The sequence below is a fragment of the Prionailurus bengalensis genome, chromosome E3, assembly GCF_016509475.1.
Source record: "Prionailurus bengalensis isolate Pbe53 chromosome E3, Fcat_Pben_1.1_paternal_pri, whole genome shotgun sequence".
NCBI lineage: Eukaryota > Metazoa > Chordata > Mammalia > Carnivora > Felidae > Prionailurus > Prionailurus bengalensis.
The window spans coordinates 40700190-40725615 of record NC_057357.1 but is presented as its reverse complement, the minus strand read 5'-3'; the positions used below and the strand labels follow the sequence as shown (position 1 = coordinate 40725615).

General features: G+C 47.3%; 1 protein-coding gene and 1 long non-coding RNA gene across 2 annotated transcripts; one reads left to right on the top strand and one right to left on the bottom strand.

Annotated features, from left to right (window-relative positions):
* Positions 1–41: 41 nt before the first annotated feature.
* LOC122471879 (serine protease 29-like) lies at positions 42–2261 on the bottom strand. The gene is made up of 6 exons (XM_043561071.1): positions 2133–2261; positions 1983–2043; positions 1592–1772; positions 1185–1450; positions 531–697; positions 42–454 (listed from the first exon to the last, which is right to left on the bottom strand). The coding sequence occupies exons 2-6, from the start codon at positions 2041–2043 to the stop codon at positions 290–292; spliced, it is 840 nt and encodes a 279-aa protein (XP_043417006.1). The 5' UTR covers positions 2133–2261; the 3' UTR covers positions 42–289.
* A 3052-nt stretch (positions 2262–5313) lies between these two features.
* On the top strand, positions 5314–20331 carry LOC122471881. The gene is made up of 2 exons (XR_006294295.1): positions 5314–5642; positions 18795–20331. It is a non-coding gene; the product is annotated as an uncharacterized LOC122471881 (long non-coding RNA).
* The last annotated feature ends 5095 nt before the right edge of the window (positions 20332–25426 follow it).

Sequence of the window (25426 nt, the reverse complement as noted above, 5' to 3'; positions counted from 1 at the left end):
CCCACGGAGAGCCCACTCCACAAAGACTGACCACACTCTGGTCATTCCTCAAGCTCTTTAATTTGACAGCACAGCGAGGCACCCTGGGCCCCAGGGACTTCCCGCCCTCCCCCTGGCATCTTCTTGCTCCTTCCCCCAGCAGTCAGGGAAGTCCCGGACACTGAGGAGGCCAGAAGCGAAGGCGGAGCCCAGGCAGGGACGGGGGCGCAGAGGCTGAAGCAGCAGGCTCTGGGGGGAGGAAGGCGTCTCTCCTCCGGGCCCAGCCGGGCGGACGGCCAGCAGGCCCTGGTCAGAGGCCCCTCCCGATTTGCTGCGTGATCCAGGGCACGTACGTCTGGACGCGAGCGTAGACCCCGGGACGGTTTCTCACGGCACAGCTGTCGCCCCAGCTGACCACTCCCACCAAGTGCCAAGCACCCGTCGTCTTGCAGACCAGAGGGCCTCCGGAGTCGCCCTGAGGAAGGAGAGACAGCACTGAGCCCCGGCTGGCCTCCAGCGCGGGGTGGGGGCCGGGATGGGCTGGGACTCACCTGGCAGGAGTCCCGGCCCTCGGTCCCCGCACACAGCATGTCGTCCTGGATGATCCTCCTGCCCGCCAAGCGGTACCTGGTGGCGTTGTGGTACTGCTGGTCACAGACGGCGTTCTCCACCAGGCTCACCGCCACCTCCTGCAGACGGTAGGGCGGAGGCAGCGACTCTGGGGGAGAGACGTGACCGGAGGCTGGAGCGTGGCCCCCGCTGTCGGCCGCGAGCCTGCGTTCCCGCCCGGATCGCCACCGTGTGGACCCCAGGGTGCAGGGTTCCCATCTGCCTCTAAATTCCTAAGACCCGGAAGGTGGATTCTGCCTTTAGTTGGAAGGACCGGAAAGAAAATGGGGGGTGGGGGGGATGAGGGTTTCTGCCCGCCTCCCCAATATCTTCCTATAAGTTGGGAAAAAACTAAGAATATGAATTTCCTCATCACAGTGTTGGGTCCCGAGCTCAGTTGTGCTTCAGGGACCCTCCAGCCTCTGGGGTCGGATCTCCCGATTGGGGCGCACACGGGGTGGGGTGGGGGAGGGTGTCGGAAGGCGATTCCTTTCCAGAACCTGCAACCGCCCACCCGCCAGGACTTCTCCGTGTGGCCAGGTCGGGAAATGCCTCGCGCGGCCCCGAACCCCTCCCAACCCCCACCCCGTACACACGGTGCACCGTGACGGTGCCCCAGCCGGTCACCCAGCACTCGTCCTCTGGGGTGACTTCAAGCAGGGCCGACGGGAGCTTGACAGGCCTGACGTTAGCCGTGTATTTCACAGAGTGTGACAGCTGGAGCAGGGCCACGTCCGCACCCAGATGGGCATAGATGTAGTCGGGGTGGACGATGACGCGGGTCACATTCAGCAGCGTCCTCCCCCCGTAGAGGTACACGTCCCCGGCATGGATGCGGTAGGCTGCCGGGTCGGCGTCCTTCCTGGGGTCGCAAAGAAGCCACGGAGGCGGGTCCTTTGAGGGCGGCCCCCTCCACCCCACGGGGAGGCCGAACCCAGCCTGGAGCCCAGATTCCCACACCTCCTGATTCTCCCAGAGCTGGACGGCAGCGAGCGGGACTCACCGGTCGATGCAGTGGGCAGCGGTCAGCACCCACTGGGGGTGGATGAGGGAGCCCCCGCAGATGTGCACCCACGAGGCCCAGTTATAATCGTAGACTTTCAGGCTGACCTGCCAAGGCCACTTCCCCTGGGGGGCACTGTGGCCCCCAACGATGCCCACCAGCTCGTTTTCAGGGAGGGAGGCTGGGAAGCAACATGAGGGGGGAAGGAGGCTGGGAAGCAACATGAGAGGGGAGGGAGGCCGGGCCTCGGCGCCCAGGGCCGAGCACCGTCCCCACCTAGGCCTCCCCCGAGGGCACAACAGGCAGTCCCGAGGCCCCCCAGCGACTGGAACTGGAGACAAGGTTACAGGAGCCTCTGGGAAGGGAGGACCCCCGTGGGGTCAGGACTCACCTGGGCTCCCCACGACGCAGGTCCCCGAGAAGAAGGGGGTCAGAAGCAACAGCCACAGCATCTGCAAAGAGAGAGGGCACGGAGGGACAGCTCAGGGCCAGAGGGGGCCAGGGGCCTCTGCAGCCGTGTGAGAGGGGACAGCGCCCCTACCTTGCCAGGCTCCACGGGTCTCTGCTCTGGGGGCCCCCGAGGTCCTTTATCTTTTGGCCACAGGAAGTGGGCGGGCGGCTTGGGCAGTGTTCCATTTGGGGGGGGGGGGGGTGGAGGATGGGGAAGAAAGGCAGCTGGGTGTCAGGCAGAGTGTGTGCAGGGGGTGGGGAGCCGGTTCCCCATCACACACCCGGGAGGCCAGACTCCCACCCTGGCTGCCCACCCTCGGCTGACTGCGATTCTCACGACACGTCTGAGCACCAGAGGCCGCAGAGCCTGTGGCAGGCCTGGCCCGGGGCGCTGTCCACCCACCCTGCCCTGCTTCCGGCCAGTGCAGTCACGTCTCTTCCCCCGCGTTGGCCCGGTTATCACGGCCACGGAGAGACCCCCGCACATGGCGCAGCGCCCCCCGTCCCCGGGCCTCCGCCCCATCCTGAGTGGACAAACCCGGCTTCACAGCCCACCTTCCCAGCTGCCACCAATAGCACCCATCCCGGTGGCCTCCAAGGGGGAAAATGATGCAATTCTTGTGGCGAGTCACACGGTGTCCCCTAAAGCTCCCCCTGATGCCGTATTGAGGCATGGGGAGGGCAGAGGTCCATGGTCTGAGATAGGTTCCTTCGACACCACCCAGGAGAGTTGGGTGTAAGCCAATGGCTCCTTCTACATCGGCCAATCCAATCTACATCAGGGACCCTGAACCCTGTGAGCCCTTTTTTCCTTCCAGCTTAGGGAAGCAGCCAGCCCTCCAGCAGCTTTTGGGTCCTGGCTGGGCCACCAAGGGTAAATGTGTGGCTGTCCACATGCTGCCAGCATTGCTCTAGCAAATGTCAACATGAGCAGCTGCTGTACGGGGGATTCTCCTCCATTATGATCAGGGCCTGGGACAAAACATGACGAGCGAGAGAGAGACAGGAGTGCCCTGTGCTCCTGGACAGGGCTGCATGCACAGAGCAGATAGCCTGAAGCCTGGGGAGAGGTGGACAAAGAGACAGGTAAGGAGAGAGAAACTGGGTGAGTGATAGGAAAATGGGGCAAGATCCAGAGAGTGAAAGGAAGAAACACAGAGAGGTGTGGTCAGAGAGAAACAGAGACAAAGAGGAAGTACAAGGAGAAAAGTGGAGACCTGGTCCAGGTATGTGGACGGGGCGAGATGGGCCAGGGGAGAGGGGATGTGTGAAGTGGCTCTGAGTGCTGGGGCAGAAAGGGCCGGTGTCATGGGCATCATAGTTTCATGACTCTACGACTCCAACATCCCTGGGGCCAAGCTCTGCAGAGGCCATTGCAATTGAAAAGATGGGCATCCGTCACTTCTCCTGCAATTGTGGGGCTCAGCGTTTTGTTCTGTCATGGAGAAGGATGTCTTCAGGGAGAGTGTGCTGCTCTTTGGCAGGTAAACTCCAGAGCCCGCCCTGTGGGGAGGTGTCCCGGGGTCATCTGCCTCACTGCCCCAGGCCCTGTGGGGTTTCCCCCCTCCCGCCACCAGCTGGCGTCCCTCATGTTCTGAACCCAGGCATGAGGCATTGTGCTGCCCCCAGGTCCGGCAGTCTGGACCTGGCAGAGTTGAACTGCTAATATTGATAAAAAAGTATTTGACAAGAAGGTCCGTATTCTCCCTCTGGAAAGAGCGGTGTGCGCCCAAATCGTGGGTTGCTATCCTCCTGTCCACAACCACTCTGAGAATTCCAGAAGGTAGGTGAACCCTTCAAAACACCATAGTCTTCTCTTACCTCATTCAAAGACAATTCCTTTTCCCAGCTTTCTTTTCATTTTGAAGAGATGGCAGTTACTAATTGAAGGCATGATGGTCCTGTAGGAAATTGACCTACATGACTAATGGACATTATTTCATCCATCCGTATCCCTAAAGCACATTTCATTGGAAATATAAGCCACGGATGCATGTCGTAAATTCAAAACAGATGTGCAGCTCCCTGTAAGTTGCATGCTGACCTTGTCACATATGTGTCATCAGATATTATTAGTGACTTTTCAGATAAGCTCTAAACATCAAGATGGTCATGTTGGAGAATCTGGTATAGACAGAATTTCACAGATTCTAAATTAGGAATGATTTTTCATTTTTAATGTTTTTTTCCTTTTATGAGAGAGCCCGAGCTGGGGATGGGGGAGAGAGTGGGAGATACTGAATCTGAGGTAGGCTCCAGGCTCTGAGCTGTCAGGATAGAGCCTGACGCGGGGCTCAAACTGATGGGCTGCAAGATCATGACCTAGTGGAAGTCGGACCCTTAACCAAGTAAGCCACCGAAGCACCCAGGAATGATAGTTTATTGGCAAAGAAAGAGAAATTAAAGATAGCATAAAGGATGTCGACTTTTAATTGAAATATTCTTCACACATTTGTTGTATTCGTTTTAGGCATACATTGTAGTCCTTCCATATGTCTTTAAATTATGTTGTTCTTAAGCACAAGTGTAGCTAATCTGTGAAAGCATGCAACAGTATTATTACAGGATGGACTCTCTTCCATTGCTGTCCCTTGTATCCCTAGGACGCATTCATTCCATAGCTGGAAGCCGGTATCTCTCTCTCAAAAGTGTCCATTCTTTATCTAACCTAAACACTTAGGTGGTCAACACCATTACCTCTTGTTCAGCATGTGTAATTTGGTGGTCTATTTTTCTGGGAACATTGCTTAGAGCATTACAAATGATGTCATTACGTTAATAAATTCGGTTTCATTCTTCACTCACAAGAAAGGAGAAGGAAAAGATTTCTTTGTGTCCCAGGCCCTGTCACTAAGACCCTTCCCAATGTGGAGAACAGGCTGGGTTGCCCAGAGCACCTTCGGTCCCTCAGCTGAGCCCTCGGGGCCTTCAACATTGCAGGAATTCCCATGGTGGCCAGCAGAGAGAGCTCCAGCACCACAGACCCAGAGGGGTGGGTTCCTCTGCCTGGGCAGTGATGGCCAGCAGAGGGCGCACCATCGGCATTTCTGACCCAGGACACCTGAGAGCAGGAAGGGTCGCTGTTGCTCCCAGAGGACTCAGGGCCTCTGCCGCTGCCTCAGGACAGAGAGTAGAGCTGCCTTTCCAGCGCGTCTGCCGCCCATCCCAGGGCAGACCTTGGGAGCTTTGCAGCAACTTGGCATCTCCTGAGTCACCGGGAAGAAGCTGTCTTGTTGTGCTGAGTGCTGAGGAGGGGGCGCTGGGTGGCTTCCCTGGGCAAGCTGGTGCTGGGCAGCACAGGCACTTTCATTTTCTGGGCTGTCCCCGTGTTTCATTCCTCCCCTTCCCAGACAGTATTTGAACAAGACATATTTTACTGAAGGACTCATGGATTGCGGGGTCCCACGACATCACCTCATCGATGCAGTCGATGGTTTGTTCCGGATTCAGGCTTGTTTCCGGGAAGAAACCCTGACAGAAATTCAGAGGAACGGGAGCTGCATTCCGTTAGGACGTGAATACATGAAATGCTATTCTCATGACCTTCTAGAAGAATGAGCTGGGACCCAGTTTCTGCGTCCTGCTGGAACCAGAGACCGAGGTAAGGGCACAAACTGTCCCCCACATCATACATCCTTTTTAAAAATTTCATGGTTATTTTTCCAACCTAGTGAAGTGATTGAAAACTACAGAAAACCTGGTAGGTAGGTGTCATTAACCTTGTGTTACCTTTTAATTTAAATTCCAGTGAGTGAAGACCCAGTGTAATGTTAGTTTCAGGTGTCCAATATAGAGTAACACTTGCACGTGTCACCTGGTGCTCATCCCAGGTGCATTCTTAATCCCCAGCAGCTGTTTCACCCATTCCCCACCTCGCTGTGGAAGCCCTCAGTTTGTTTCCCAGTGAAGAGTCTGTTTGTCACTGGGTCCTTCACCCCACCCCCCACCCCCCCGCTTTGTTTTGTTTCATTTCCACGTGTTAGTGAAATCACCTGATATTCCTCTTTCTCTGACAGGCATTTTTCACCCAGCATAACATTCTGTTGCTCCTCCGCCTCGTGGCCAATGACAAGATTTCCTGTTTTTACAGCTCAATAATATTACATTCCATATACTACATCTCAACTTATTCATCAGTTGATGGATGCTCGGGAAGTTTCCGTAATTTGGCTGTTGTAGAAAATGCTGCTGTAAACATCAGGGTGCATGTATCCCTTTGAAGGATTATTTTGTATTCTTTGTGGAAATACCTCGTAGTGAAATCGCTGGATCGTAAGGTAGTTCCATTTGCTTTTTTTTTTTTTTTTTTTTTTTCTTTTTTTTTTTTTGAATCTCCGTGATGCTTTCCAGTGTGGCTGCACCAGTTTGCATTCCAACCCACAGTGCAAGAGGGTTTCTCTGGCCTCACATCCTTGGCAACACCTGCTGTTTCAACATTCATTGATTTTTGTCATTCTGAAAGATGTGATGTGTTATCTCGTTGTACTTTTGAGTTGTATTTTCCTGAAGATCAGTATTGTTGAGCATCTTTTCACATGGCTTTGGTATGTGTATGTCTTCCTTGGGAAAATGTCCATTCGTGTCTTCTGGCCATTTTTAACGGGATTTCTCCTTTTTTGGGTGCTGTATGACTTTATTTGTTTTGGACACTAAGCCTTAATCAGATGTCGTTTGCAAATAGTATTCTGTAGGTGTTGTTGATTATTTCCTTGGTGACAGAAGCTTTTTACTTTTACCAAGTCCCATTATTTTTGCTTGTGTTTCCCTCAACTCAGGAGATATATCTACAAAGACGTTTGTACAGCCAATGTCAAATAAAATACTGCCTGTGTTAATTATCCTCTGGGATTTTTATGGTTTCAGGTTTCACACATAGGTCTTTATCCGTGTTGGATTTACTTTTGTGTATGTTGTAAGAAGGTGGTCCGTTGTTGGTCTTGTTTTGTTTCGCAGGTTGCTGTCTAGTTTTTCCAAAACCATATGTTGAAGAGATTTTTTTTAAGTGTATGTGTTTATTTTTGAGAGACGGAGAGAATGCAGAAGAGGGGCAGAGAGAAATGGGGACTGAGAATCCCACACATGCTCTGCACTGCCCTGAGATCATGACCTGAGCTGAACCCACAATCACACGCTTTGCAGCCACCCACGTGTCCCCAGACTATCTTTTCTTTGCCATTGGACATGCTTTCCTGCTGTGTTGAGAATTAATTGACCACATAGGTGTGACTTCATTTCTGCGTTTCTGTTTTATTGATCTCTGCGTCTGTGTTGTTGTTGATGTTGTTTTTGGCCAGGACCATACTGTTCTGTTCCGTACAGCTTTTGAATATAACCTGAAGTCTGGAATTGTGATGCCTCCAGCTTTCGTTTTCTTCTTCAATTTTGTTTTTGCTGTTTGGGGTCTTTGTCGTTCCATACAAATCTTGGGACTATTTGTTGTAGTTCTGTGACAAATGGTTTTGTTAGTGTGATAGGGATTTCATTACATATGCAGATTGTTTTGAGGAGTGTAGACATTTTAACAGTATTTTCTGCTTCCCATCCATGAGGGTGAAATCTATTTCCTTTTCTTTGTGTCCTCTTCCATTTCTTTCATCAGTGTTTCACAGCCTTTAGAGTACAGGTCTTTCACCTCTTTGGTTAGGTTCATTCTAGGTATCTTGGGGTATTTGGTGCACCTGTCAATGGGATGGATCCCTTACTTTCTCTTCTGTTAATTCATTATTCGTCTACAGAAATGCAATAGATTTCTGTACATTGATTTCTGTATATTGTGATTTGTCGAATTCGTATATCGATCCTAGCAATTTTCATTGGAGTCTTTCCTGTTGTTTATAGAGAGCATCATGTCAGTTCCAAACAGCGAAAGTTCTGCTTCTTCCTGGCCAATTTGGATGCCTCGTTTCTTTTTTTGTCTGATTGCTGTGGCTAGGACTTCCTGTACTATGTGGAATAATAGTGGTGAGAGGGGTCTTCCCTGTCTTGTCCCTGACCTTGGAGGAAACACTTTCAATGTTTCCCCATTGAGGATGAGATGAGTTGTGGGTTTTTCCTAGATGACCTTTATTATTTGCAGGTAGGTTGAGTCTCAATGTACTTTGCTGAGGGTTTTTATCATGAATGGATGTGACATTTTGTCAGATGGTTTTCCTGCATCTGTTGAAAGCATCCTATTGTTCTTATCCTTTCTTCCATTACTGTGGTGCATCATGTTGATTGATCTGTGAATGTGGAACCACCCTTGCAGCCCGGGAATATATCCCACTTGATTATGGTAAATGATTCTATTCATGTATTGTTGACTTTAATTTGAAGGTATTTTAATGAGAATTTGTGCATACATACTCATCAGGCTGTTGGTCTGCAGTTTTATTTTAAAAATTTTAAACATCCTTTTAAATGCTTATTTCTTTCCTTAGATAGAGTACATAAAGTGAGGGAGGGGCAGAGAGACAGGGAGAGAGAGAATCCTGGCCATGCCCCACATTGTCATGGCAGGGCCCAACGTGGGACTCGAACCCACGCACCGCAAGATAATGTCCTAATCCAAAATTAAGAGTTGGACGGTAAACCGACCGAGCCACACCGGCGCCCCGGCAGTTTTCGTTTTTGGTGGAGGCTTTATCTGGTGTTGGTATCAGGGTAATGATGGCCTCATAAGATGAATTTGTAAGTTTTCCTTCTTTTTTACTTTTTGTAATAATTCGAGGAGAATACATATTACCTCTTCCTTAAATGGATGGTAGAATTCATCAGGGAGGCCCTCTGGCCATGAACTCTTGTGTTGGGGGAGATTTTTTTCTTTCCTTACTGATTTGATTTCTTTCTGTTTTCAGATTTTATGTATCTTCCTGTTTCAGTTTTGGTAGTCTTTGTGTTTCTAGGAATTTGTCCATTTTTCTCAGAGTGTCCAATTTGTTGCATATAGTTCATAATATTATCCTCTAACTGTATTTTTGTAGTGTTGACTGTTGTTTCTCCTTTCTTATTTGTGATTTTCTTTATTTGAGTCCTTTCTCTCTTCTTTGTGAAAACTCTGCCTAGGAGGTTTTCATGTTGATTACTGTTTTCCAGGAACCAGCCCCTGGTTTCATTGATTTGGTCTAGTGGCTTTTTGGTTTGTATATCCCTTATTTCTGCCTTAATCTCTATTATTTCCTTCCTTCTGCTGTTCTTCTCATTCCTTTAGTTGTAAGTTAGGAGTGTTTGAGATTTTTCTTGCTCTTTAAGGTAGGCTTGTATTGCTATATACTTCCATCTCAGATTGCTTTTGCCGCATTCCAAAGGTTTTTACCAGTGTATTTTCATTTTCATTTGTTTCAGTGTATTTTCTCATTGATTTCCTATTTGACCCATTCATTTCGTAGCATGTTATTTAACCTCCCTTTATTTGTGGCCTTTCCCCGTGTGTGTGTGTGTGTGTGTGTGTGTGTGTGTGTGTGTGAGTGTGGTTAACTTCAAGTTTCCTAGCTTTGTGGTCAGAAAAGATGCTTGGTCTGAGCTCTGTCTTTGGGTACCTGTTGAGGTCTGATGTGTGATGTAGAATGTGATCATTTCTGGAGAATGCCCCATGGGCGCTTGAAAAGAATATGTACTCTGCCATTTTAGTATGGAGTGTTCTGAATACATCTGTTAAACGCATCTGGTCCAGTGTGTCATTCAAAGCCATTGTTTCCTTGTTGATTTTCTGTTTACAGGTTCTGTCCATTGATGTGACTGATGTGTTAAAGTCCTCTATTATCGTTGTATTATTATCAATTCCTTTATGGTTTTGTTAAGTGCTTTATATGTTGGTGATTGCATATTGGGCGCATCAAAATTTACAACCATTGGATCTTCTTGTGTGGCTGTCCCCTTTAGTATGAGATAGTGTCTGTCTTCAACTCGTTACAGCTTTATTTATTTTTTTAATATCAGTCTTAGTTGACATATAGCACATTCTCTGTTTCGGGAGTAGAATCCAGTGATTCATCCCTTACATACGACACCCAGCACTCATGACAACAAGTGCTCTCCTTAATACTGGTCCGCCATCTAGCCCAGCGCCGACACATCTCCCCCTATCAACCCTCACTCTTCTTCTCTACGGTTAAGAGACTCATGTGGTTTGTCACCACTCTTCTCTTTTCCTGCCCCCTTCCCATGTTTTCATCTGTTTTGTTTCTTCAATTCCACACGAGTGAAATCATGTATGTGTCTTTCACCGATTGGCATATTTCACTTGGCATAATACATTCTAGGTCCATCCACATCGTGGCAAGTGGCAGGATTTCATTCTTTTTGAAGCTGAGTTACATTTCATTGTATATGCGTATGTAAATATTTATAAACATATGAGCATACACGTGAGTACATATGCGTATACATGCACACACACACACACACACACACACACACACACAAGTTCTTTATACCTTCATCAGTTGATGGATACTTGGGCTTTCTCCATAGTTTGGCTACTGTTGATAATGCTGCTATAAATATTGGGTGTATGCATTTTACTACTAGGTACTGACCCAAAGGGTACCAAACTACACTCTCGGTTTTAAAGTTTATTTTGCCTAATACAAGTATTGCTACTGGCTTTCTTTTGACATTGTTGTCATGACAAATGTTTTTTCATTCCCTCCTTTTAAATGTGCAGGTGACATATGTCCAAATAACGCTTGGTAGGCAGCATCTGGATGGGCCTTGTTTTTTTTTTTTCTTTTTGTTTATTTATTTTTTATTTTGTCCGTTCTGACACCCTATCCTTGTCTTTTGATTGGAGCATGTAGTCGATTTACATTCAGAGTAATTACTGATAGGTATATATTTAGTGACATTCTACTAGTTGTTTTGCCATTGAATCGATTGCGCATCCCAGGAATAAAATCCACCTCGTTGTGCTGAATAATTCTTTTTATGTATTCTCGGATCCAGTTTGCCACTCTTTGTTGAGATGTTTTGCATCCATGGTCATCAGGGAAATTGGTCTGTAGTTTTCCTTTTTAGTGGGGTCTTTGTCCAGCTTGCACTCAAGGCCATGCTGGCCTCATAGAATGAGTTTGGAAGTGTTCCCTCCATTTCTCTGCCCATGACCTTATCTTGTTCTTTCATTTGGGATGCCTTCCTCTCGTCTTGGAATTTTGGTTGAGTATTTGCCATCTCTGTGTTACCAAAGCTCATTGTGTTACCTGCCTGTGAGTTGAATGGTTTTATGAAGAGGAGGTCATCCAATGTCCAGGGCCTGGCACTTCACGGAGTGTCTGTGGCATGTGTTGCGTGCACTGTTTTGTGTTCTGGCTGCACTATCCTTCAGGTCAGTGGTATGGGCAAGGTAGGGTCCTTGGCCAGAATGTGGTGAGTCTGATCTAGGTCTGCTCTGATCTGCTTGCTAAATGAGACTTGAAACGACTGCTCCTAGAAGTGAAGCCCTGCACAACTCTTTGGTCAAGAGAGGTGGTGTGGTCATGGGCTTCACCTGGTCTTCTGGGGAAGGGGCCAGCTCCACTGGGACTGAGGCAACCCTGAATGACCTAGAAGGCCAGTCTTGCCAGAGCACAGGAAGGTGGGGTTGGTGTAAGCAGCTTAGGCAGCCAGTGTGGGAACTGCCTTGTTTCCAGCAGACGGCTCTGTGTTTATGCTGGGGGGCAGGGGGCAGGGGGCAGAGCAGGGAAATGGCCCCACGCAGCTCCTCTGTCCTAGCTCTTTGTCCTCTCATTGTGAATACTGCTTCTCAGGGATGGTCTCCACGATGAGTGTATAATCTCCCCACTGTGTGCACCAGGCTTTGTCCAGATCACTGTTTCCATGCCATCTGCCTGCAAGTTGTTGGCTGCCTTCTCTTCAGGAGTAGGCCGGTGCCCTCGGGGCTGTGTCCCAGCCAAGGCTTCCAACCTTTGAAACTCCACATTCTCGGGGTGCCTGGATGGCTTGGTTAAGTGTCTGCCTCTTGATCCTGGTTCAGATCATGACCTCGTGGTCATGGGACTCTCTATTTCCCTCTTGTCCTGCCCCTCCCTTGCATGGGCCCTCTTTCTCTCTCTCTCAAAATAAATAAACTTAAAAAAATTAGGGGCATGGAATACCTGGTTTAGGCAAGACTGCCTCTCTGAGGGGAATGGCAAGGATCTATGAGATGTATTTCCAGCACTGGCTAGGAAATTCTTTGCTGACTGGTTAAAGGTTACATTCCTACAGGAATGAGATTACGTTTAGTGACATGGGGCCTTAGCATAAGTAACTCCATGGTGGGCCTGTGATTTTTCTTAACATTCCAAAGCCAAATTTCATTTATACATTTTTTATTACATATATAGCCCGAAATAAGATTTTAGCCATCTACTGGCGGCCCGATGATCATATCCTGTGCCACTGTAACTATCTCCTAATCATAGAGGAAGATCAACTCTGTGGCTCTAAGTTACTTTGATCTATGTTACTAAGATCTTTGTGAGTCTAGGTTACTGTTGGCCTTTCGATGTCTTTCACCCAGGGACCGACCCCCAGCGAGGTTGCTGAGCCATCATTTAGGCACAGAAGCACCCTTTCCAAGTCACCTGTCCCTAAAGCGTTGTCTTTCCCTCTGGTACTTCCGGGACCTATCCTTTGGCAAGTCACGTATCCTCATGCAAACCTGTCAAAGTGGACCAGAAAAAGCTGCTTGCCTGTGACTGCCACTTCATGGTCACATCTTATCCTTCTGAAACCCCTCGAATTCCCTATTGTTCTTCCAGTCTTTGAATATCTCTTTGATTTGGAAACATTTGATTCTCTTGTATTCCTGATAAAAAAATATGTGTGAAAATATTAAACCAAGGATTCTTTACAATCACTGAGCCAGTCACAATGATTCATCTGGCCGTGTGAACATTTTTAGTTTTGACAGTGTTCAGGCATGAAATGAAGTATATCCTGTAAAATCTGAGTATCATTCATTATCCAGGATAACCACCTTTATGGAAAGCCTTTCAATGACATGCTCGTTCAAGATCAGAAAAACACTTAATTTACAGACCACATAATAGAGTGGTATATACATACGTTATTATCTTAAAGTATGTAAAGTAGATGTTTCTATGAAGTGTTTATCATGCATTCAGTTTTCTCTACCGTGAATGCTATTATTTCAATTAAACAATAGTAAGAACAACAAGAATAGGTACTTGGCCATCACTAGTAACTAATATTAGAACTAGTCATATAATATCATGTGTCGCACACATAAAACCACGATTACTAATAATCTTGTCATTCGTGATGGGTTTCTAGTTACCAGAAAAATGGGGAAGATATTATTGAGTCTCTACATACAACAGACTGTTTTCTGACTATGGATGTCATATGAGTTGGTACATGATCGCAATCGGTATCCCGAAGAGATATGGTAGTATTAACTAAAGTTTATATTTGTATTCAGATTGCTTCGGTTTGAACCTCTTCTGTCCCAGACTCATCCCAGCTGGCACAGTAGAGTCATCCTGTCTCCTTAGGCTCCACTTGGCCATGACAATTTTTAGATTTTTCCATATTTTACATAATCTGCAAAGTTTTGAGGGTGCGTGTGTAGAATGTATTTTGTAGAATGATCCCTGGTTGGGATATGTCTACCGTTTGTTCAAATGCTTAGGCCAGAGTTACCGTGTTTTGGAGCAGAAGATCCAGAGGCATAACGCCATCCATAATTACCACTTCACATGAAGGTTGTTCACTCTGAAGATTGGGGTCTTTTGTGGTTCCATACACATTTTAGGACTGTTCTAGTTCTGTGAAAAATGTTGTTGGTGTTTTGATGGAAATTGCATTAATTGTGTCCATTGCTTTGGAAGTAGAGACATTTTCACTATATTTGTACTTCCGACCCATGAGTATGGAATGCCCTTCCATGTCTTTGTGTCATCTTGAATTTCATCACTGTTTTATACTTTTCAGAGTATAGGTCACTCACCACTTTGGTTAGATTTATTCATAGATATCTTATTATTTGGTGTACAAGTGTAAATAGGACTGTTTTCTTAATTTCTATTTCTACTGCTTCAGTATTGTTTTCTCCAAATACAACAGATTTCTGGACAGTGATTTGTATCCTGTGACATTGCTGAATTCATTTCTCAGTTCTAGCAGTTATTGGGTGGACTCTTTAGGGTTTTCTATATAGTGTCATGTACTCTGCAAAGTGTGAAAGTTTCACTTCCTCCAGATTTGGAGTTGTTTTATATTTTATTTTATTTTATTTTATTTTCTTCATTTTATTTTATTTATTCTATTCTATTCTATTCTATTTATTTTATTTTATTTATTCTATTCTATTTTATTTTAGTTTAGCTTATTTATTTTGTTTTCTTTATTTTATTTTACTTATTTTATTTTATTTATTCTATTCTATTCTATTCTATTCTATTCATTTTATTTTAATTTTTTATTTTATTTTATTTTATTCTATTTTATTTTATTTATTTTATTTATTTTATTTTATTTTATTTTATTTTATTTTATTTTATTTTATTTATTTTATTTATTTTATTTTATTCTATTCTATCCTATTTTATTTTATTTTATTTTATTTATTTATTTTATTTTATTTATTTTATTTTATTTTATTTATTCTATTCTATTTATTTTATTTTATTTATTTTATTTTATTCATTCGATTCCATTTTATTTTATTTATTTTATTTTATTTTATTTATTTTATTTTATTTATTTTATTTTATTCTATTCTATCCAATTTTATTTTATTTTATTTATTTTATTTTATTTATTTATTTTATTTTATTTTATTTTATTTATTTTATTTTATTTTATTTTATTTTATTTATTTCAGTTTAGTTCCATTTCGTTTGTCTGCTGGCTGTGGCTAGGACTTCCAGTAATTTATTAAAACTGGTAAGAGTAAACATCTTGTTCTTCTTCCTGACCTTACAGGAAAACCTCTCAGATTTTCCCGATTGAGGTGGATTATAACTGCAGGGTTTTCATAGATAACCTTTATTACGTTGATGTATGTTTCCTGTAAACCTAGTTTAGGGGGTTATAATCCTGAGTGGATGTTGTACTTTGTCAAATGCTCCTTTCTTCATGTATTGAGATGACCGTATGGTTCTTTTCTTTTAAAGTTTATTAATCTTGAGAGAGACAGAGCGTAAGCAGGGGAGGGGCAGCGAGAGAGGGAGACCCAGAATTCGAAGGAGGCTCTTGGCTCTCAGCCTTCAGCACAGAGTCTGACATGGGACTCGAACTCACGAATTGTGAAGTCATGACCTGAGCTGATGTCAGACTGTTAAAGGATTGAGCCACCAAGGTGCCCCGATCATGCGGTCCTTATCCTTTCTCCTGCTGATGTATTGTGTCACATTGGTTGATAGGCAAATATTGAACCACCTTGGCTGCTTGGGAATAAATCCCACCGAATTGTGGGATACATTTACTCTTGTTACATCTTCTTTTTGGGTTGTACCCTTTACTGTTATACAGTGTCCTCCTCTCTCTCTTGTTATGTACTTTTTTTAAGTGTATTTTTTTTTATAAGTGTTGCTACTCTAGGTTTCATTTGACACTAATGTGTGCAATGTTTCTCTGTCCTCTCTCTATCATTCTTGAGGTGTAGAGTGGGTCACTTATAGGCATACAAATCGGTTTTGTTTTTTCATCCATGCTTACAACCCGCGTCTCTAGATTGGAGCATTCACTCCATTTACCTTCAAAGTAATCATTGATACGTACGTACGTATGGCCATTTTATTGCCTGTTTGGCTGTGGTTTCTAATGATTTTCTCTGATCCTTTCTTGCCTTTCTTTCATGTTTTGCTTCTTTTCTTTAGTGATATAGTTTGATTTCCTTATCTCTGTTCTTAGCATATTTATGATTGGTTTTAGCATATGGTCACTGTCAGGTGTTTATATAACCTCTTCTGCATTTAGCGGTTCGTATTAAGTTGATGGTCATTTACCTTCGCACCCAATATTTTCTCCTCCCTAGGTTTTTGGTAGACGTTATTACAATTCAAATCCATTTCTCTGAGTTCCTTAACTGATTTGCTTTGCAGACATATTCATTTTTTACTTGATTTGTGTCTTCTGTCTCTAAACTGTCACTGTTGGTCTCTCCTTTCCACTCAAAGAATATCCCTCTTAATAGTTCTTGCAGGACGGGTTTAGTGGTACAGAATCCTTTAGTTTTTGTTTGGGAAAGTCTGTGTCTCCTTCCATTCTGAAGGATAGCCTTGCTGGATAGAATAATGTTGGCTGCTGATTTTTCCATTCAGCACTTTGAATATGTGATGTCGCTAGCTTCTGGCTTGTCGAGTTTCTGTTCAGAAATCGGGTAGCTCGCCTTATGGGTCTTCCCTTCTGAGTTAAGGTCTTCTGTCTTGCTGCTTTTAAGAGTTTTTCTTTACTGTCACTGTAATTTGCAAGTTTGGTTACAATATGTTTGTGTGTGGGCCTGATTTTGTTGATGTTGATGGGAGTTCTCTAGTCTCCTGGATGTGGATGTTTGTTTCCCTCCCCCAATTGGGGACGTTTTCAGCTATTATTTCCTCAAATACATTTTTGGCCCCAAATTCTCTTCCTCCTGGGAGTCCTACAATATGAATATTATTATCTTTCCTGTAGTCACTGAGTTCCCTTAGTCTCATCTCACGTGGCAGAATCCTGTGCTCTCCTTGGTTCAGTGTGATTAATTTCCAACACTCAGTCTTCGAGGTCACTAGTTTGTTCGCCTGCTTCTTCCATCCCTCTGTTCATTCCAGCTAGCGTGTTTCCCCTTTATTGTGTCCTCAATGTGTACTGTGTTATTTCTTATCTCCATGTCAGGGGTCTCACTCTTCTACTCATTTTGCAACTCCAGTGAGGATCCTTATGATCATTGCTTTCAATTCAGTATCAGGTATGTTACTAATATCTCTTTGGCTTAGATCTCTCGCTGTGAGGTTGACTAGCTCTTTCCTTGTGGATAAACATCTCTATGTGTCCATTTTGTCTGTCTCTCTGGGTCTATTTCTCTGTGTTGAGAAAGTCAGCTGTGCCTTCTGATCTTGGAATTAACGACGGTCTGAAAAAGAGGTCCTGGAGTCCTCAGTAGTGCACGTCTCCATTTATAGGACCTGGACCTTCAGGAGGATATCGCATGGGTATTGCTCACCCAATGCTGTTGTGTCTGTGTTACTTTTCCTTTCAGTGTAGATGTCTGCAGTGATTGCGTGCCTGTTGTGGGCTGTGCTTACACTCAGTGGTGTCAGTGGGACCCAGGCAGGCCAGCTGTGGGGTGGTATGCCCGCTGGGTAACTTGGGAGCAGGGCAGGAGTGTTAGCAAAATTGCACAAGGCTACTAGTCCTATGCCAGGTTTCCCGATGTCCTTTGGTGGCTCCGGGCTGTGGACCAGCGGTGGAAGCTAGGGGCGTGAGGATATGCACAGAGCATGTCTGTGTCTGGGGACATGTGGCTGGGTGAGACAGATGAGGGTGCCTGGATGTGCACAGCTGGGTGAGGTGCAGATGTGCACAGCGTGCTGTGGCAGCTATGCGTGCAGCTTGTCGGACAGGGTGCCCTTGTGGTTTTAAGAATGTTTGCCCTGAGGGGCGCCTGGGTGGCGCAGTCGGTTAAGCGTCCGACTTCAGCCAGGTCATGATCTCGCGGTCTGTGAGTTCAAGCCCCGCGTCAGGCTCTGGGCTGATGGCTCAGAGCCTGGAGCCTGTTTCCGATTCTGTGTCTCCCTCTCTCTCTGCCCCTCCTCCGTTCATGCTCTGTCTCTCTCTGTCCCAAAAATAAATAAATGTTGAAAAAAAAAAAAAAGAATGTTTGCCCTGAGACAAGCAGGCTTGGTGTGGTGAGTCCCCCTGTGAACCCTTGGGACTGGCGCGCTGCCTAACGGGTTAGGTAGCAAGTGTCTGTGCAGCCTCAGCCTCTGGTGGGTGCTTCTATGCTTATTCTGGGAGGCTGGGGGAGAAGAATGGTGCCTGTGAGCTCCCTCATTGTTGAAGTCCTCCAACACACAGGAATCAGCATGAATACATCTGTCTCCTGTTGCCTTGGCATGTGTAAAATGCCACGTTGACGTTGCCTGTCTACACAGGCAGGGACCTGGCTAGCACTCATCCTCCTGGATCACCCAGTGCTGGGTCAGCTGACCTCCAAAGCTCCAGGATCTAAATTCAAGGGGATTCAGCCCCTCTGGGTTTTAATGCCAAGTGTTATGGAGATTAGTCTTCTCTGTGTGAGCTCCCTGGTGTGAGGGCTCACTTTCTCTGCCCTCTCTGCAGGCAGCCAGCCTCCACCTTTCTGACCTTCCTAACCTTTCTGATGCAGCTTCTCTCTATTTAGGTGTGGAGTTTCTTCTGCCAGTCTGTGGATCGCTCTCTGGTTCAGGGACTTGGATGTGGATATTATGTAGTTGAACACGTGGGACAGGGTGCACTCAGGATCTGCTTACTCTGCTGTTATTAATTTTTTTAATGTCTTATTATTTTGGATTTTTGAGACACGGGCAGACAGACTCATATCACCCATGCACTTCAGGATTTGAAAGGAACTTTGCAACATTTGCTTCTAGTATTTTATGTTTTGAAACCCTCTTTAATGAGGTATAATTTACATATAACAAAGCCTGAAGTTAAAGGGTATAATTTGGTGAGACAGGAGGGTACAGGACCATGGGTACAGCACCATGAAATCGTATGTTTTCTCCCTAAACCTTTCATCACGATCCCTTTGTGTCTAACGCTAATGTTGCTTTTGAAGTAACGACTACTTTTTTTTTTTTTACTTTTTCAGATATTGCCCAGGTGTCTGAAAGCCTGCATTGAGCTGAGCCTTAAGAGAGAAGTTTGGAATTCAGTTTTGAGAGTAGACAGCCAGTCCAAGAAAGCCTTGTAATTGGCTCTTAGATTTAAGTTGTGAGAGATTGTGGATGCCTCGCGAGTGCCTGGATCTAGATGTGGGCCTTGTTCTGAGAACAGGTGAGCTAAATACCTAACCTGAGATTGAGCAAACTGTACTTTTTCTTTGGAGATTTTATGGGCATTTTAAAACCAGAAGTTTTCCCAAGGGGGTTCTGTCTTCGTGTGAAGAGGCACCAGCCGGGGAGCAGAGAAGCAAATCATCTACACATTGTAACAAAGTCGAGCCTGAAGAACGCTTTCCATCATCCAAATCAGCCTTTAAGGTTTGTGGGACACGTGAAGCACTCTGTGAAACCCAGGGAGGTTGCAGTCCAGATGTATTGTCATTCGCTGCGTGTGACGGTCAAAAGATACTGGCTATCCTCATCAACTAGAATGCTAAAAACTGCAGCACATGGGTCGTGTAGAGTGAAAACTTTGCTTTCAGGAAGAGTGGATGTTGGTAGAGTGTGAGGTTTAGGAAGAAGGGGATGTCGAGGGATTACAGCGCTATTGATTTCTCGGAATTCCTGGACAAAATACTATCCTCAGCAGTTGGGTTTTCTCACAGGTGAAATAGAGGTGTTATCTGGACTACTGCAGGGGATCATGAGGCCATGAGCCTTGTAACATTCTATTATGGTGTGGATGCCTTGAAGGCCTTCGTAATTGAAAAGATATTAACTCTAGGCAGAAGTTTTGCAAGGTCAATTTGAATCTTGACGGGAGGTACACTGTGGATTCTGCCAAGACCAGTTGAAGATTTTGCCCATAAAGAGGATGGGAGCTGATCCAATAGGAATAAATGATCAGTACCTCCAGACTCAGCTTCAGGACCAGCACAGACACGGCACAGAAAAGGTGTCAGAGGATCATCTGTTTCCCCTTTTTGCTATTTTGGTTAATGTTGTCAAATCGTAGGTCGTGGATCTCAAGTTCAGAGTATCTGCACATTATTTTAGAAAATCCTTCAAAGGATCCTCTTGTCGAATAGAGATTCCAGGTCTCCTGAGGGAGGCACTCAATCAGTACTATCTTAAAGTTAGATCTATATTGTAAAAGAGAGGGTAAATGGTCAAAATGTCCTTATGTAAGACTTGTAAGTTAGGTGCCAACCTTCTGGCCTTAAAGGCACTGAGAAAAGCAAGTTCTTGCAGACTTGCCCTCTGAGGGCTCTTCTCAGGAAAAGCCACCTGTGAGACCCTCATGCCCTCCTTATCCAGGATTGTCAGAGATGAAATATCTTCCCCTCGAAAGGAAGGCACATTCAATGTATCTATTGACTAAAATGCTTCATGGTGAATTTGGTCCCATGAAGGGTCCATTTTCGTTGCAATATTCTAAGCAAACAAAAGGACCTGAGCACAGTTGCAGACAACCCTGAGCAATATATACAAGTGTTCCAAAAGCTAACCCAGGGTGCTGGGGAATAAAAAGACACAGGCCATCCCTAACAAAGGGGAATCTAACACCCTTTTACTGTTTTTCCTAATACATTCGGGTTACCGTAACTGTATGGGGCAGTTACTCCCTCATTCGTTTCCTGGGTCAATGATTATGGTGATTAGAGCCAGGGGTCTCTTGTTGGTCTCCCTCAGAATGGAGGCTTTCAGGAATATTCCCAAGCCGCTGCCAAAACTCCTTTTAATCAGTGGAAGTTCTCTGTCTTCTCTGTCCTGACATGGACTGTCTAATTCCACTTGTTGCTGGAAAAAAAACCTGGCGTCTGCTCAACTGTTCAAGTTGACAGACTTTAGGACCAGGAGACCTCTCTCTCTGTGCCCTCAAGGCTTTTATGTGCCCTTGGCACCTCATCAGGCTCCACCTGGGATGAAAACCCCTGACCCCACCCCCGCCTCACCCCCACCTCACTCCCCACAGCCCTCAGCAGAGGCCCTGTGGGCTGGTTCTGGCACGAGTCCCCAGATGCCCCCTCTTAGCGAATGCCCGTTCAGAAACCCCTGCCCCTGGCCATACACCCCTGCTTGTCCCTGCCTCACTCAGGACGTGGTCTCCATTCCCCTGTTGCAACGTCCAACTCTCGATTCAGCTCGGGTCATGGTCTGGCAGTTGGTGGGATGGAGCCCCGCGTCGGCCTCTGGGCGTGTCGGCCTCTGCGGAGCCTGCTTGGGATTCTCTCTCTCTTTCTATCTCTCTGCCCCCCCCCTTCATGCTGTCTCTTTGTCTCCCTCAAAATGAATACATAAACAGTAAAAGTTTTTAAAGAGGACGTAATACAACCACGTTATGGGGAAAAGACCCAACAGACCCTCAAGTTTTAACGTACTTTTCATTTTTTTTAATCTTTAAGTAGGCTCCGTGCCCAACGTGGGACTCAAACTCATGCCCCTGAGGTTAAGAGACGCACCCCCCACCGACTGAGCCAGCCAGGGGCCCCGAGATCCTTAATTTTTGAAGGTCTTCTAGCAAACAGCGTCCTTCTGCCGTGTCGGCTCGAGACCCGCACTCGTCTCGTTTCTGACCGAGCTCGGAACCCCCTGCGCCGCCCGGGGGGTGCCTCATCTGGCGGCCCAGTGCCTCTTCGTCAGAGTTCTGGCCTTCTCCTCATTCGGAGATTTTCAGCCAGATGCGTCAACATTCTGTTGTTCACAGTTGCCGCAAGCCGTTTTGTATGCTTTTTGAAAGGACGGGCTTATGCCGGCCAACTCCATCTTGTTCTGTGTCCTTCACCTTGACCACGCCTCTTCCCCTTGAGTAACCACCACCACCCCTCCCCTGCCTAACAGAACTGGGACCCTTCCCCAGCCAATCGGCTGAGGCCACAGCCATTACCTCGCCAACTGCCCCTAGGCCCCAATAAAACCTTTGTGCTTTTGAAACTCGCTCTCTCTCCCTGGTATCTCACCGATGCGTCGGGGCAGGTAGGGGATTGAGCTCGAGCTAGCTCAAATAAAGGCTCTTTTGCTTTTACATCGGACTCAGCTCCCTGGTGGTCTCTGGGCATAACATTTGGGGGCTCGTCCGGGATCTCCAAGACCCCCGAGGGACCCCCCTGGAGAGCCTGACTGGCCACGGTTAGTGTCTGTTTGTTCCGTCTTTTCTGTGTGAGCTCATTTCTGGAATTCTGGTAGTGCCCGACGCGGTCTAAGTAGACGCACTGGAGGACCACAGGCCGAGAGTTTCGGAAGACGTTCCGATTCTCCCTTCTGGAGGGGCATGGAATCGCCTCATCTGTTTTGGGGGGGTGTGCAATCCCCTCAAAGGTCTAAGACGAGGCGGGTGTCTCCCGCTGGTCAGCGTGAGGCCGTCGTCTAGCTCTCGGTTTTGGAGGGACGTGGAATCCCCTCAAAGGTCTAAGCTAGCTTTCAGTTTTGCTTCCATGGAGTTGGAAGACTTTCTAAGGGCCCTCTGTTGGTCTGCTTCTGTGTTTCTCTGTTTTGTTCTGTGAACATACTGGATGGACCTTATGGGACAGACTCAGATTACCCCTCTACCCACCCTCTTGGCTTAAGCCCTTCCTAGCCCCACGTGGGATGATTGCCAGCAGCTTTTGCAGGTCCTGTTCACGACTGAAGAAAGAGAAAGAATCCTCAATGAGGCCCGAAAGCTAGTTCTGGGCACAAACGGGAATCCCACCACCAACCAGGCTCAGATAGATGCCTTCTTCCCCCCCTAAACTCGGCCCCAGTGGGATTTCAACATGGCAGAAGGTAAGGAGAGGCTCCGGGTCTACCGCCAGACTCTAATGGGGGGTCTCCAAATGGCTGCTAGAAAGACAACCAATTTGGACAAGGTAGGAAATGTACAACAGGGAAAAGATGAATCTCCGGCTGCCTTTTTAGAACGGATCATGCAGGCATTCCATACCTATACCCCCATGGATCCAGAGGCTCCGGAAAGCAAGGCAGCTGTTATCATGGCCTTTGTAAACCAATCGGCCATAGACATTAGGAGAAAATTACAGAAAATAGATACACTAGGAGAAAAAGTCTGCAGGACTTACTGGTGGTAGCCGAAAAGGTATATAACAACCGGGATCCTCCTGAGGACAAGCAGGCTCGCGCCATGGCGGCTGCCAGCAGTAAGCAGACTCGAGACCTGGCCAGAATACTACTAGCTACCACTGCTGACTCCCCCGAGGAACGAGACCGCCGTCTCCGGCAGCTGGCAGACGACGCAAGAAAAGGTAAAGGAACCACCAAGGGGGGGAGGCAGAGGCTGCAGAAGGATCAGTGCGCATACTGCAAGGAGATAGGGCATTGGGCCCGATATTGTCCGAAAAGGGCCGGCGGGAAGGGAGGCAAGACTGATTGAGTAAACGTCCTAGAGCTAGATGAACTGAGTGATTAGGGGAGTCGGGGTTCGGACCCTCTCCCCGAACCCAGGGTAACTCTGAAAGTGAAGGGGACCCCTGTTGACTTCCTTGTCGACACCAGAGCACAACATTCGGTCCTCCGCACCCCACAAGGAAAACTAGCCAGCAAGAAGTCCTGGGTCCAAGGGGCAACTGGTATGAGCCAGTATTCATGGACTACCCGAAGAACGGTAGATTTGGGGATGGGCCGGGTATCCCACTCCTTTATGGTAATACCAGAATGCCCCTACCCGCTGTTAGGACGGGACTTACTGACCAAGATTGGAGCTCAGATAACTTTCAGATAAGGGGGGCCTCAGGTCACCGATGGCAAGGGTCACCCCATCCAGGTCCTGACCATGAAACTGGAGGATGAATACCGCCTCCACCAGGAGGCGCTCCCGAGAGAGGATAATATAGACAGATGGCTTCAAGAGTTCCCCTTGGTTTGGGCAGACACGGGGGGGGCGGGTGGGGAGGGATAGGACTAGCCACTGACAGGACCCCGGTCCTGGTAGAGCTCAAGCCAGGAGAGAGTGCGGTAAGGATCAAAAATACCGCATGTCTCAGGAGGCCCGGAAGGGGCTCCAGCCACATCCGGAGACTACGAAGCCTAGAGGTACTAGTTCCTTGCCAGTCTCCCTGGAACACCCCCTACTGCCGGTCAAAAAGCCTCACACAAATGACTACCGACCGGTACAAGACCTCCGGGAAGTAAATAAGAGGGCCAGGGACATACACCCAACTGTTCCCAACCCATATACTCTCTTGAGCTCCTTGGCGCCCTCCAGGGTCTGGTATACGGTACTAGATTGAAAGGACGCCTTCTTCAGTCTGCCGCTGGCATCCCAGAGCCAACCCTTGTTCGCCTTTGAGTTGCATGATCCGGAGGAGGGCTACAGTGGGCAACTCACTTGGACACGGCTACCTCAGGGATTCAAAACTTCGCCCACCATCTTCGACGAGGCACTACACGAGGACCTGGGTGAGTACAGACGGTAGCACCCTGGTCTCGCCCTCCTACAGTACGTAGATGACACCCTGATTGCTGCCGACAAGGCCAAAGACTGTGAGCGAGGGACCCAGGACCTGCTGGCTACCCTGGGGGCCTTAGGGTACTGGGCATCCGCGAAGAAGGCTCAGATATGCAGCGAGAGGGTTTTGCTGAGATCGCCGGGCCCCTATATGAAGCTACCAAAGAGGGGAAATATTTAAATGGGCTGAAAAAGAAGAAACTGACTTTAATCAGTTAAAAAAGGCCCTCCTAAGTGTCCCAGCCTGGGCCTACCTGCCTAACAGGACTAGGACCCTACCCCAGCCAATGGGCTGAGGCCACAGCCATTACCTCACCAAGGGCCCCTAGGCCCCAGTAAAACCTTTGTCCTTTTGAAACTTGCTCTCTCTCCGGTATCTCACTACTGCGTCGGTGCAGGTAGGGGATTGAGCTCGAGCTAGCTCGAAAAAAGGCTCTTTGCTTTTACATCGGACTCGGCTCCCTGGTGGTCTTTGGGGATCACGCATTCTGGGCATAACATTTTCACAGTCGGAGGTGTTTGTGCGTGTAGACTGAAGATTTCTCAGTTGTTCACACACGTGCGCTCTACTCCTTCTAGAACTGACCTCACATCGAGGGGGGCTGTGGAAGAACCGAGGCGGGACCTTCCCCTGGTGCGCATCGAGCCCTCAGGGAAGGGGCCCAGCGAGGGCGGGGGCCAGAGGGGCATCGGGACACCGGGCCCCGGCTCTGCCCAGCAGACCCCCTCGGCTGCCATGTGACGTGAGACCTCGGCACAGGGGGGCAGGGAGGCCGCACCTTCTTAACCTGGAAGTTATTTTTATGACAAGTATGGTACGTGCCCCCTGGAAACTCTTGGCGGATATGGACGTACTAGGATAAAAAAGGGAAACAACCAAGAAATCCGCCCTCCTTCCTCCTTCCCTAATCCCACCCAGGGTTTGTCACTGTCCGTTGTTGGGGTGATGAGTTCTAGAACTTTCTGAGGCCTGGGTAGGCCTCGGGCCGGATGAGGTGTGGAGGGAGGCGCGTCTTGCAAGGAAAGGCAAGGAAAGGCTCCGAGACAGGGTGAGGGTGGAAAGACAGGACTAGGCTCCTTCACACCCAGAGCTGCAGATCAGAGATGAAGGGCACCTCGGGCAGGGCAGGGGTGGGGGTTCCTGTGTGCCTGGAAACCAAACCCACACAGCCGAGA

Coding starts and splice junctions, on each gene's coding strand:
- LOC122471879 (XM_043561071.1), bottom strand. CDS start 2,043: ATGCTGTGGCTGTTGCTTCTGACCCCCTTCTTCTCGGGGACCTGCGTC. Junction 1,773..1,982: donor CTGCGTCGTGGGGAGCCCAG/GTGAGTCCTGAC, acceptor GTTGCTTCCCAG/CCTCCCTCCCTGAAAACGAG. Junction 1,451..1,591: donor GCTGCCCACTGCATCGACCG/GTGAGTCCCGCT, acceptor TTGCGACCCCAG/GAAGGACGCCGACCCGGCAG.